The sequence below is a fragment of the Sus scrofa genome, chromosome 9 (assembly GCF_054392235.1).
Source record: "Sus scrofa isolate SSC_HxYL_T2T_F1_AM1 chromosome 9, Sscrofa_HxYL_maternal_Yorkshire_Landrace_v2.0, whole genome shotgun sequence".
In the NCBI taxonomy this organism is placed as follows: Eukaryota; Metazoa; Chordata; class Mammalia; order Artiodactyla; family Suidae; genus Sus; species Sus scrofa.
The window spans coordinates 118141683-118154718 of NC_139391.1; the positions used below are offsets into that span (position 1 = coordinate 118141683).

General features: G+C 49.5%; 1 protein-coding gene and 1 long non-coding RNA gene across 7 annotated transcripts in view; one reads left to right on the forward strand and one right to left on the reverse strand.

Annotated features, from left to right (window-relative positions):
• LOC146400110 (uncharacterized) overlaps window positions 1-6277 on the reverse strand; it is an 80052-nt gene extending 73775 nt beyond the window's left edge. The window contains exon 1 of one of the 2 annotated variants that reach the window (XR_014816198.1): window positions 5829-6277. This is a non-coding gene — a long non-coding RNA (uncharacterized LOC146400110). The remainder of the gene's footprint in view (window positions 1-5828) is intronic. The other variant, XR_014816197.1, reaches the window with a different exon arrangement.
• Window positions 6278-6434: 157 nt separating this feature from the next.
• On the forward strand, window positions 6435-12584 carry NOBOX (NOBOX oogenesis homeobox). Of its 5 annotated transcripts, none has more exons than XM_084974159.1 (9): window positions 6436-6481; window positions 7557-7910; window positions 8073-8639; window positions 9045-9151; window positions 9488-9600; window positions 9880-9965; window positions 10193-10409; window positions 10728-11032; window positions 11992-12584. In XM_084974159.1, exons 3-9 carry the CDS (start codon window positions 8201-8203, stop codon window positions 12291-12293), a joined length of 1569 nt encoding a protein of 522 aa, XP_084830285.1. In that variant the 5' UTR covers window positions 6436-6481; window positions 7557-7910; window positions 8073-8200; the 3' UTR covers window positions 12294-12584.
• The last annotated feature ends 452 nt before the right edge of the window (window positions 12585-13036 follow it).

Below are 13036 nucleotides of genomic sequence, written 5' to 3' on the forward strand. Positions count from 1 at the left end.
GATTTGTTAACCACTGCTCCACGACGGGAACTCCAAGAGACTTTTTTAGAAAGTCTTTAATGGGGGGAAAAAAGAATTGGAAGGTTTATTTTACATTTGCTTTTGCTTTTTAATTAAAAAAAAAAAAGGAGAGCTTCCAAGTAAAACTTTTTGCCAACAAGTGGAGAATAGTTAAATTACAGTATGGCCATGTGCTAAATTTTGAACATGGAGATAATAAAGGAGTGTGCTTTTTACAGTATGTGGGGAAGGGGAAAGATGCTCAAAATTATATATGGAATATAATTATAATCAGGCAGAAACAATATAAAAAAGATCGTAATGGCAAAAATACTATAAGGAAGTGCACCAAACTGTCACTTGATGGAAAACTGTATTTTTTTCTTTTCTAATCATTCTGTATGTATCAACAGCTTCCAGATAACTATGCATTCCTATTGGTAAATATGCATTGCTATTATAATAGGCATAGTTATTTTACTTTTAAAACAGTCTAGATATAAATTCCTGTTGTGGCACAGTGGAAATGAATCTGACTAGTAACCATGAGGTTGTGGTTTCATCGCTGGCCTCACTCAGTGGGTTAAGGATATGGCGTTGCCATGAGCTGTGGTGTAGGTCACAGATGTGGCTCAGATCTGGCATTGTTATGGCTGTGGTGTAGACTGGCAGCTGCAGCTCTGATTTAACTTCTAGCCTGGGAACTTCCACTTCCATATGCCACGGGTGCAGCCCTAAAAAGCAAACAACAACAAAAAAAAAGTATCAACTGGAAAACAAGGTTTAAGATGACAATAAATACATATTTATATAAAAAATTCCTCTACTTGCCTTTCTACAGCCCTGTTAAAGAAATAGATACAAGTGAAATCTAAAAGTTTTAAAATTATCATCAACAAAAGGTTAGGTGTGCTACTCTATACAAAATATCATTTCAGTGAATTAAATTTAACTGAGTTCAGGGAACTGAACTTGTGATTGGAACACTGGGATTAATAAATATATATGTGTGTATGTGTGTATATATGCATATTACTTTTTATTTTGGATAATTATAAGTATATATAATTACTTTTTATTTTTAGATAATTGTATATGCTTTTTATTTTTAGATATTGTAGTTTCACATGAAGTGGTAAGAAACAATACAGAGACCCTATTTACCCTTCCCCGATAGTAACATCTCGCACAACTACAGTATAATATCACACGAAGAGGAGTTCCCATTGTGGCTCAGTGGTTAATGAGCCTGACTAGCATCCACGAGGATGTAGGTTCGATCCCTGGCCTCACTCAGTCCATTAAGGATCCAGCGTTGTGTGAGCTGTGGAGTAGGTCGCAGACGTGGCTTGGATCCCAAGTTGCTGTGGCTGTGGTATAGACCAGTGGCTGTAGCTCTGATTGGACCCCTAGACTGGGAACCTCCACATGCCGTGGGAGTGGCCCTAAAAAGACAAAAAAAAAATCACACCAAGGAACTGACATTGGTACAACCCACAGATCTTACTACATTTCACCTGTTTTATACACACTTATTTGTCTGTATATGTATATACAATTGACCCTTGAACAATGCAGAGATTAGGGGTGCCAGACCTAATCGAAACCCTAATTGAAACTCCACGTTTAACTTAACCGTGGGCCTCTGTATCCGTGGTTCTTCCCAATCTGAGGTTCCAAATCTGCAGATTCAACCAACTATGGATTGTGTAGTTCTACAGAATTTATTAAAAAAAAAAAAAAAAACCTGCATAAAGGCGGACTCATGCACCTCAAGCCTGTATTGTTCAAGGGTCAACTTTATCTAGTTCTATGCAATTTTATCCCATGTTGACATGCAGGGTCAAGCCCAGCAGGGCCAAGATTCAGAACAGTTCCATCACTGTCGCTCCCTGGCACAGATGTACCCACCTTCCTCTCTCCCTCCCCTGCTCTCCAACTGCTGGCAATGATCAATTTTTGGTCAATGAATGATTATTGTTCCTATGTGCAAACCCCTATGCCAAGCACGGGAGGATCTTGATGCAAATATAAATGAAATAAACAGGAAAGCCTAGTGGTTAAGAGTATGGGTGGGAATCAGACTAACTGGGTTCAGATCTTCGGTGTGCCACTTACCAGCTCTGTGACCTTCAGTGAAACACTTAAGTTTTCCATGTCAGTTTCTTCTTCCATAAAATGGGGGTATTTGTAGAGCAAACAGAAAGTGCCTGGTGTGAATAGATGTTTGTTAACAGGCAGGAACTAGCGATCCCATGGAGCACACACAAAGCTCTCATCAGGTCAGCCCATGTTAAGTGATGGAATATCAACATAAACAGCATAGCGGGAGGACACAGGAAGGAGCCGTTCATGCTGACGGTGGGAAGCTAAGATACAGGCTTCTCAGGAAATATTCGGGTTGGGCTTTGAAGTATGAGTAGGACTCTGACAGAAATAACAGGGAAGGGACAATGTTCCATGCCTTAAAAAAGGATGTGATCTGTGGCCCTGAGGCAGGAGAAGGCAGAGGCCATTCTGAGAGAGGACTACAATGTTAGAACAAGAGGAGACTGTGAAGAGACAGCACAAAGGTGTGTAGGGGTGGAAGAGAGAAAGAAGGAGGAGAAGCGGCCACAGATGACCTCTGAGGGAAGGTCCGGGCAGGTTTTAAGTGGATCATGAGTTCTACGGCTTTGAAATCCTGGAGGAGACCAGAATAGAACAGCAAGTCTGCCTCCAAAACATAGGAGCATCAGGAAGGGATTAGAATGGAAGGAAAAGTACTTTGTAAATTACAAAATACAAGCAATGGTGATTTATTACTACCATGCCGGATTAAAACTAACAGCATCAACCCCATGGCTTATATAGATTTGCTATTCTTGTTATGCACATAAAATCTTGAGTCAGGGGCAAGGGGATTAGAAGTGACCAGGCACACTCAGGCCAGAACCTGTTGTCTCCCCACCAGGCAGTTTCTGCTTTAGCCAGGTGTTCTCAATGTCAGTTAGCAACTTCGAACCAGCCTGTCCTGGGGTTCCCAAAGGCACCTCGGCAAATACTCTGGCAACTTGCACTGTCCCCCAGTTGTTGGCACCCTCAGTTTGGTCGTGGTGAGCCTGCAGCATTTATCTGATCATCTGGCCATTTGCCTTCCTTTAGGCTCAGGATGCCCTGGCCACTGACCCTATGACCAGCTCTGGCCTCCCTTTACCTGGGACCCTCCTGAGCCTCCTGGTCGTTTCCCAGGGCCCTTACACCCATGTTTCCTGGGACTGTGATCTCCCTACCCAGGGCTTATTCCATTTTCTGCCTTTCACCATCGTATTCTTGCCTCTGATGCCAGAATTTCCAATGACCTGTTGCCACCTACACCCATGGCCTGGCATGTTTCTACTTTGAAAAATTCTTTTCAACCAATAGCCTTCTGCCAGTTATTTTTCTCACAGAGAAAGAGGGATGAAGGACAAAGAATGTTTATTTCACTTGCTTAAACTAACTGTATGGCTAACTACATAGACTGGGGAGAAAAAAGATGAATTATATTCTTTAGTAGCATCAGACCTGTTCCTTTTTGTTGTCTTTCTCTTATCCATGAGAACAAGATGTTGAAATAAGTGGTCTTGCTAATAGGATGAAGGTAGTGGTTTATAGTTTGGCTCTGAAAACTAAGGAAACCCCTAACCCCCAAGTAAAAAAAAAAACCCATCCCTTTAAATAAGGTGGAGAGTATGAACATGCCTGAACATAATGAAGGTGACATGTAAAATACAAGACTTAGAAATAAACATTCCCATGGGTAACCCTACAACAGTATTTTTTGTCTTCCCACTAAAGAGCAGTCTCCTTTCCCTGCCTTCTCCCCTTGAAGGTGATCTGAGAAAGATACAACTCTTCACCAGCATATATCGAAAATACAACCCCCTCTCAACAAAACACATCGAGACACTCTCCAGAGCCTTCTTAGACCAAATTCACTCGCAGCCATCAATCAAATTTTGATGTAAATAAACACGCAAAACTATATCATTTTTGAAAGGCCACAATGCAGCAAGGCAATAATATCAAGACTGATGGAGGAAAAGAAAGAGTAAGGCTGGATGGGGAGACGGGGAGAGAGAAAGACTTCAAGTTTCCTAATGTTATAATCCAAGCCCAACATATTCAATTATTTATATATTAAGAAAATGCCAACAGGGTTAATTCCTTAAGTCTCAGAGCAAACACTTTTCTGCAATTAGACCCTGTATCTTCAGAGTTTTGTGGAAGGGTGGTGTCCAGTCTATGAGTGATTGAATCTCTGCTCTTCTGACCTTCACCCAGACAGAGGGCAACCAGACAGTGAGAGGAAATACAACATAAATGATGGCAGAGAAGGATGATTTATTCTTAATATAATAAGATAATCTATTAATAAATTAATTGTGCCCTCTTCTCACTGCAGAAGACACCTCAGTAAAGGACAAAAGGTCATTTCCTTCCCCCACCATTCACTTCCCCACTCCTGTCCCCAGGAGGATTTTAGTTAACTTCGTTTTTGAAGATCTAAGAGCGTCCCAAACTCTAATGTGAATAAAAATCACCTGAAGGGCTTGTTAACAATTTCTGGATGCCTCTCTGGACCTATCAATTAAGATTTCTGAGAAAGGGGCCTGGAAGCCATGGTTTTAACAAATTCCCTAAGAACTTCTCTGATCCATGGGGTTTTAGAAATACTCCTTGAAAAACACCAAGTCAAAAGAAACAATAAAATTGGACTACTTTTTACTGGTGTGGGAGCAGGTGAGCTGAGACTTCAGAGGAAAGGATGAGGTCTCGGAAGGCTCCTCTCCCAGGGAGCTTGGTTTTTTGTCACACAGGCAGGCAGGGGCTCCTGTAGGGTTTAAGCAAGGCTGTGACACAGTATGCCTGCCTCTCCCTTAACCTTCAGTTCATGGCCCAGATGTCACCCTTGCCAAGAGGCCTTTCCTGCCCTTCCCCCAAGACGAGCCCAGCCGAGGTTCCTGCTCCACTGTGCATCCTTCTAACTCACTACTGACCTGCTAGTATCGACACTGTCCATTTATTGTGTCATTGTTCTAACCCCCTCTCGCCCTAAGCTTCTGCGAGCAAGGAAGAGACGTGGGCACAGTGCCTGGCAGACAGTAGGTGTCCTAGTGTTTAAGCGAGCAGACTACTGTATTCCATTTACAACCACATCACCACCAAATGGTGATTTTTTACACAGAGTGATTTCACTGACCCCCCCATTCCTTACTCATGAGGCCTAGAATGCTTCATTTCTAGCTGAAAACCAGGCCCTATTTCTAAATCCCTCATCTATCAGAGGATATTAGTCTTACAGGATTCAGAAAGAAGCATCAGATACTTGAAATTTTGATCATGTTGTCACAGAGTTAACTCGTTTATATTCTTATGTTTCAGAAAAAACTAAGCTCTCCTGACTCACGTGTGGAGACCAAGCTCCTTAAAGGAATTTAAGGCACAGGAAAACGCACTTATAGCACGAAAGCATGTGGTGTCCAGGGTGTTTTAAATCCTAAAAGCAAAACACCTGGATTCTGCTCTGGGTTTCCACCTTCCCACCTCCAGGGCCAAGCACCTGTTCCAATCTGGGCAGCACCTCTCACTCAAGGGCAGATGGAAGAGGCCATGGAAATTTTAAATTCTGAAACAATTTTATAAAGAAGGCAAGAAACATTCCTTAAACCGGGAGTCATAAAGATCATGCCCTTGAGATCTCCTTTATGAGACAAACCCCTTCACTCTCAGTGAATAAAAGTTATATCAAGCGGGTGGAAGCATAATGACACAACTTTGACCAGCTTTGCCTTCTCCCGGCTTACCCTTGGCCTCCTGCACTCCTGCAACTGTGTCCATCCAAGAGGTACTGACTTCACCCAGTAGCCTGGGTTCTTCCAGTTTGTCCCCCAGGAGAGCTCTGTGGTCTGAGGACCTTCCAGTCAGCAAGGCGTCTTGGGGGCTCATTAATCCTGAGGCTTGGAGAAATCTCAAGAGCAGCTGGGTGAGGGGCAACCCTTACTCAGGGTCTGGGGCTTCCCGACTAAGCGGCTCCCAAAGTCCCCCTCTCACAGTTCACCTGGAAGGGCTCTTTCCAAGGCCGCCACCGAGCCCATTTCCAAGTCCTGGTGGGCCTAGACGGTCCCTAGCGTTTAAGGGCGCGCCGCCAGGGCCCCGAGCCACGCAGGCCCGCTCTCGTCAACGCCCCGCGCGTGCAGCTCCCACCCACCCGGGGAGGGGCTGCCTACTCCGCCCGCACCTGCCCCGGCTCCTCGGGCGCGGGGGTGGGAGGAGGTGCAGCCCCCAGGGCCTCACAGCCGGCAGCTGCCCCACGCACTGCCCCCCCACCCCCCCGCCGAGTGGGCCTCGCGGGCTCCTCACACCTGCCTGGGCTCCAGGCTTCATTAGGCGGCCCGGTGCAGCCAGGCGGCCGCGGGCGCTGGAGTCCAGGCCATGGAGCCCACCGGAGAGCAACAGGGTGAGTTTGCAGGGGAACTGAGGGCAGGGGCCTGGCAGCAGGCCTCAGGCTACTCTAGAGCTGGGGCAGGCCGGGACTCGGGGCGCTGGAGGGGGTGGGGGGCCAGGGAGGCTACCCTACCAGTGCCCTACATCGTTGGGGCTCGAATCTCTCTACAAGTGGAGAAGGAACGCAGAGCAGTGATTCTTCTGCTGAGTTCCCACACCCACCACCCTTCTGACCAGCGCCTGTCATCCTGATACGTTGCACTTATTTAGCACCTACTGTGTACAAGTTTTGCTAGGCCACAGGGGCTCCTAAAATGCTGTAAAACCACTCTGTCCCTCCTTCCCCACTTCACCATCCAGCCTCGTGGCTGCCCCATGCCCTGGAGGCCTCCAAACCCTCTTCCCCAGCTTGTACCCTAGGAAACAGTCTGAAAAAGTACCTTAGCCCATGGCCTACATTTTTCTTTACACATGCTTAGAAAGTCATTCCTTAAGAAATTCTGTCTCTTGCAATTTTCATTTCAAAATACTTGCTCTTGGTAGTGAGCATCCATTTAAAAAATTCCAGTTTAGTTAGAAATGATAAAGCAGCTCTTGGGGTGAGAGGGTTCTGGAGGTTATGTGTAAGTTGGGAGGGGAACGGGGGAGGGGTTGGTGACCCTGGGAAGGACTCTGACTAGTGATGAAGAGCACTGCGCTGTGTGATCTTGGGCAAATTCTCATCGTATTTCATCTATTTGAACGAGATATTCATATGCCTTCCTCCCAGGGATTAAATGCATACTGGACATTTAAGGTATTTAGCACAATGCCTGGGACATGGTAAACTCCTGCTGAATCAGTCATAGCTCAGGGAACAGACAGGCTTGGAGGATGAGAGACAGGAACTTTCAGGGCCAGCCAGGTCACTCTTCCTTACCTGTAAAAGGAGGGCTGACCTAGGCCCCAGGCCCCTGAATGAGGTTCTGCTTTGCAGGGGCGGGGAATGGGAGTGTGCATGAAGGTGAGGAAGCTGGGCGAGGACAGAGTGAGTTCTGTGGGAGGTGAGGGTGGACATTCATGTTAGCTCCTTTGATGTCCTTGCCCAGCCTCCTGGAGACTATCCAGTCCCGCTCTGTCCCAGTTTAAGCACCAATGCCTGTGTCTGCAGCAGGAACAAGCTCCAGTCTGAGAAGCAGCAGAGTCTTAATCACTTCTCTCTCTCTCTTCCCAGTCCACAATTTGTCCCCTAGAAACACCTGAATAGATGCCTGTCCCCTCAAACTCACACGCCAGGTGTCTGGGAGAAAGTGGGGAACTCCCAGGGAACAAGTATCCCCAAATTAGGATTGCTTGCCTAGGTGTGAGAGCTCAGGCCCTCTCATAGTTATACCTATTTGCTTTCACATTTCAAAGCTGTGGGGTTACCTGATTTGATCCTCACACAAGCCTGAGATTGGAAGGTAAGCCTGGAATCATTACCACAGTTGATAAGGTAGACAAATTAATGCTTAAGATGAAATAGAGGAGGTGTTTAATGCTTAAGGTGCAGAGGAGGAAGCAGCATGTGCTCGTAGTCCAGGCTTTTCCTGGACTAAGGAAGAGTGGGTGCTGGCTCTCCACAGGCCAGGAGGGTGGAGGCAAGCCCCCGGCGGCCAGGCTGGAGGAGGAGGAGGAACTGCAGCGGAGCTCAACACCTCCAACACCTCCAGTGGGGCAGAAAGCCCCGGGTGAGGACGAGCCCCTCTCCTGCATGATCTCCAGAGAGAAGAAGCCATCAGAGGCCTCTGGAGAAATGGCTGGCCCTGATGTGGGGAGAGCCTCCCAGGCCGCCCGCTCAGGGGTGGCCCACAAAGACAGAGCCCTGGCCCCACCTAGAGCTCGGCCTCAGGGGGAAAGGTGTCCCCTTCCTGTGAGAAAGGGGAAGCTGGGGAAGAGGCCCTACTCTCCAGCCCCTGGCAAGCAGAAAAAGCCTAATGCTGCAGGTCTGGCCTCCACGGCATCTCCCAGCATCCCTGATGCAGCTCGTGACACGTACAACCCAGTGCCTTGTGGGTCAGGCTGGGGGTCCTGCCACCTGGCTGACCTCCTTAGCTCATTGACCCAGAACAACCAAAACACAGATCAGAAGACGAGGTCCCCAGAGGCCATCTGCCAAGGTCGGAAAAAGACTCGAACCCTGTACCGCTCTGGTAAGTCCCTGAAGGTGAGAGGAAACCCAAGGGATCTGGTGTCACCTCTGCGTCAGCAGAGCATGTGGCCCTGGGAGGCAGGCCTGTGGTTAGTTTGTACATTCCCTTGGCTGGATCCTCTCTTGACCTCTGCAGGGCCATGACCTCTGACCGTCAGAGGAAAAGGCTAGGTTTTCCCCTCAGAACATGAAATTGGGCCCCAGTTAGAAGGGGCAGGAAAGTAAACATTACGCCACTCCCTGCCACAAAGCCTGAGAGAGCAAGCCCAGCCCAGTGGGAAACTCAGTTGCAAGGCTATGGGAAGGCTTTTGGGTTGGGGACAGTGGTCCCATCTGGAAGGCATCTGTCCTTCTCCTCTGCTGCCATATCACTGGTGTTCATCCTCAAGCCACCGTTTTCTTCCAGACCAGCTGGAGGAGCTAGAAAAGTTCTTCCAAGAAGACCACTATCCGGACAGCGAAAAGCGCCGGGAGATCGCCCAGACAGTGAATGTCGCCCCCCAACGCATCATGGTAAAGGGGGCTGGCTGGCTGGTCTTGGGGTGGAGGAGCACCCACGTGCCGGAACTCTGTGAGAGCCGAGCAAGTACTCAGCACTTCCTGAACAGGGTTGGAATTTGGCCTCAGACAGGGCTGTGTTCTTGCCTGTTTTCACATTGCCGCGACCTTAGAATGTTTGAAGAGGAAAGTACCTCAGAGGCCACCTAGATGAAGCTTTCCATACCAACCTGACAGAGACAAACATGGAAGCAGAGTGGTGCAGGGACCTCCTACCGTCAAGAGCCACGTGGGGCTGAGCCTCAGGCTCTCCCTTGTTTCTTAAGTTCTTTGAGTGTCTCTACTCTACAGGTGTGGTTCCAGAATCGCCGGGCAAAGTGGCGAAAAGTGGAGAAAATGAATGGGAAGGAGAACAAGGACACTCCTGCAGGCGCTGAGCCTTCCCCCACCAGCAACCAGGGCAGGTAAGAATTTCTCCTCTTCCTGGCCCACCCGCCCTCAGGTAGGAGGTGGGGTCTATGTTTGGACCCTGGGGTCTAGAAGGAGAAAGTGTTGGAAGGCTGGGCATAGGGGGTTGTTGGCTAACATTTAGAGGGATTTGGCCAGATGGAGTTGGAAGTTAGGAAGTTGCCAGTGCCTTCCTTGGAGGGAGGCAGAGTTTGGCAATCTAGGTCTCTTCCCCCCCACCCCCCCACCCCCGCCTCCTGCGTTGAAGCTACAGTCTTCATTCTGTCCTCCTCCAGCTCTGCAGCTGAGCCACCACCTGCTGTGCCCACCGACCCCGAGCCTGAGATCTTCCCCCAGGAGCCCCCTCTGGATCCCCTGCCGGGTGAGCTGACTGCTTCCAGAGAAGGGTTGTCTGGTGAAGGTGGCAGGAACACAGTGAAGTCTAAAGGGTCTTTCTTGATAGACATGGGGTAGCCAGGGCTCTCCACTGTTCTGTTTGGTGGGGCCTCTTCAGAGGGACCTGTGCATGGCGCAATTTGACCACCCGGTGTTGCCAAGCCTGCCCCCCATTTGCTTACTCTTAACCTCCACTTTGACTTCTGTTCCTAGAGCCCCCCATGCTGCTGACCTCTGATCAGGCTCTGGCCCCAAGCCAACAGAGAGTGGCAGTGACCCCACCGCTCTTCAGCCCCCCACCTGTCCGAAGGGCCAACCTTTCTTTTTCCCTTGGCTCTGACCAAACTCCCCAGCAGATGCCTCTTCTGCTGGATACTCCAGGCAGTGACAGCAGCCACAAGGATGGCCCTTGTGGATCCTGGGGGACAAGGTACGGCAGCTAAGGGGAGTGGTACCTGAGTTATCATGGGAGAGGGGTAGGAAAAAAGAGAGAGGGAGATTGAGAAGGTAACAGAGAAGCAAGGAGTGGTAAATGTAATGAGGATTAAAAAGATAAATGGATCAGGGAAGGATCCAGGCTATTACAGCAGTAGAGCAGGAATGGGGAGCTAGATGAAGGAAAAGGAAGGGAGGAGGCAGTAGGCCTGGGGCCTTGGCGGGGCAGTGGCAGGGGACACCTGCTGTGTGGTGGGAATGGGGCAGCCATCAAGCCTCATGAAATCACGAAATACTTCTCTGTCCCCCGCAGCATCATGCCACCACCCGCCTGCTCTTACTCAGAAGACCTGGAACCCCAGGATTATCAACCCAGCAACCAGCCAGGGCCATTCCCCTTCCCCCATGCTCCACAGACCCAGCTTTTCCAACCTCCCCAGCCCCAGTTTCCATACCTGCAACCTTTCCCCTTCCACATGCCCAGCTCATTGATGCCTCTGCTACCGGAGGACCCTCTCTTTGCATTGTCCTTTGGCAGCAATGCGAACACAGCCCGGAGCTATTTCCCAGGCCCTCCGCAGGGGCAGTTCCTGCTGCAGCCACCTGCTGGCAACATGGGTGAGTTGTGGCTAGAAGAAAAGGTGCCCTTGGTGACTGAGGAAGCGAGAAGGGAGAGGCCTCAGCTGCAGGGCAGGGCCCAGGATGGGGGCGTTCCTTGCGTTCCATTGTCTTTTTTTTTTTTTTTTTTTTGTCTTTTTGCCTTTTCTGGGGCCACTCCCATGGCATATGGAGGTTCCAAGACTAGGGGTCTAATCAGAGCTGTAGCTGCCGGCCTATGCCAGAGCCACAGCAATGTGGGATCCAAGCCGCGTTCTGCAACCTACACCATAGCTCACAGCAACGCCGGATCGTTAACCCACTGAGCGAGGCCAGGGATCGAACCCACAACCTCATCGTTCCTAGTCGGATTCGTTAACCACTGATCCACAACGGGAACTCCTCCATTGTCTTTAATGAAGCTTTTCTTCCCCAAGTTTCTTGGAGACTGCCTAGCAGAGTAGCAATCAGCAAGAGAGCTGTGAGTGAGGAAAAGCCAAGTTTGCAGTCCAGCCCTGCAGTCACCAGCACTCCTGAGTATCCTGGACTCTGAAATGGAAATAATATTCCCATAGTTAGATGGTTTGGTGAGGATTAGGAATGACGTGAGTGAAATACTTGGCCCAGCATAGATGGCAGCTAATATGAGTACCTGATGGGCCACCTAGATACTTGAAATTGTGGAAGCAACTATCTTTTGAAGACTTAAGTTCCAGTACAAAGAGAGGAAAGATGCTGGTTCCCAGTGCCCTTCTGCCTGCATGAGAGGCACTCGGCCTGACTCACGCTCCATTTTGTGTCACTGTTACCAAACCACAGGACCCCGAGTCAGGAGCGTGCCTGGTCCTGAGGGGAGATGCTCTGGGGTCCTAACTTGTATTTCTGTGGAGCAGGGAGGGGCCTCTGTCACAGAACCTGTTGTACCTGTGGTTAATACCTTTCATCCTACTTCACCTAAGCAGTGCCCTTTGACCCCACAGGTACAGTCCCCTGGAATGACCCCTGCTTGCCAGACCTGCCCTTCCCTGGTCCTTTCTGTCCACAAGCTCTGGGGTCCCCCCCAGGAATTGAAGACTACTTCCCAGATCTGTTTGCTGCCCCGTATGCTCAGGCTTTGGGCAGGCAGCCTTCGCCAGGCCTCGCCCGGCTGCCTGAAGGGGCCAGGCCTGGAGCAGGGCCTCTACTCAGTAAGGCCCAAGAGGAGCCACCAACCTCCTCTGCGGAGCTGCCCTCAGCACCTGAGGAGGGCCGAGAGGAAGACCAGAGCAGCCACGGCCCCTAGTCCTGGGGCAGAGTAGAGAAGAGGCTGCCCTGCCAGAGAGGAATGGCAGTTGAATGCTAGAAAAGACTGGACTCTATTAATGGGGGCAGAAGTCAGGGTTCCCCCCCGCCCTTGGTGGGCTCATCTTGCTGAACATTGATTTGAGAAGGAAGAAGGCTGACCCTCCCTTTCTCCCCTAAACCTCTGCACGGTATTAGCTCTGAATGTTGTATCAGTTTATGTTATTTTCCTCGCTACGCAAATGAGCCAGAGTGTCCATTGTAAGCAGTAAACTAAACTAGTCTACTCCTAGGTCTCTCTCTGTCATTACGTGTCTCCTCACTCATGCCCGTGAAGAGTTGTGTGTCCTTCAGTGCCTCCCATGCAGGTGACCAGACATGGATGTCGTCCTAGGCGTCCAGGTGGGGTCCTCATGGGCATGGTCACGGGGGCCTGGCATCCTTCCTGGGCCTGGGCTCCTGCTGGATGAGCCATTGGGCACCTTGGGCCTTGTCTTCAGTCCTGCCTTTAAACCATGTTCTAGTCCTAAACCCATAACGGGCCTGAGCAAACCTGAGCCCATCCCAACTCTGGAATTTGGACCCTGCAGGGATAGGATTACAAGAGACACCCGAGGCTATTTTAGGTCAAGTCTCTAGAACTGTAAACTATGACTTATTTTCCCAAAGCTCTTTTTTTCGCCTGGAGTAGGGGTGAGTGGGGGTGGGGGGTAAGAATGAGGGGTGGGAGTACCAAGAAGAGGA

What these genes read in the sequence shown, in the direction of transcription:
- NOBOX (XM_084974156.1), top strand. Translation starts at nt 6,457, where the DNA reads ATGGAGCCCACCGGAGAGCAACAGG. An exon ending in GCCCACCGGAGAGCAACAGG is followed by an intron (nt 6,482 to 8,072) that starts GTGAGTTTGCAG and finishes GGCTCTCCACAG; the next exon opens with GCCAGGAGGGTGGAGGCAAG. An exon ending in TCGCCCCCCAACGCATCATG is followed by an intron (nt 9,152 to 9,487) that starts GTAAAGGGGGCT and finishes TCTACTCTACAG; the next exon opens with GTGTGGTTCCAGAATCGCCG.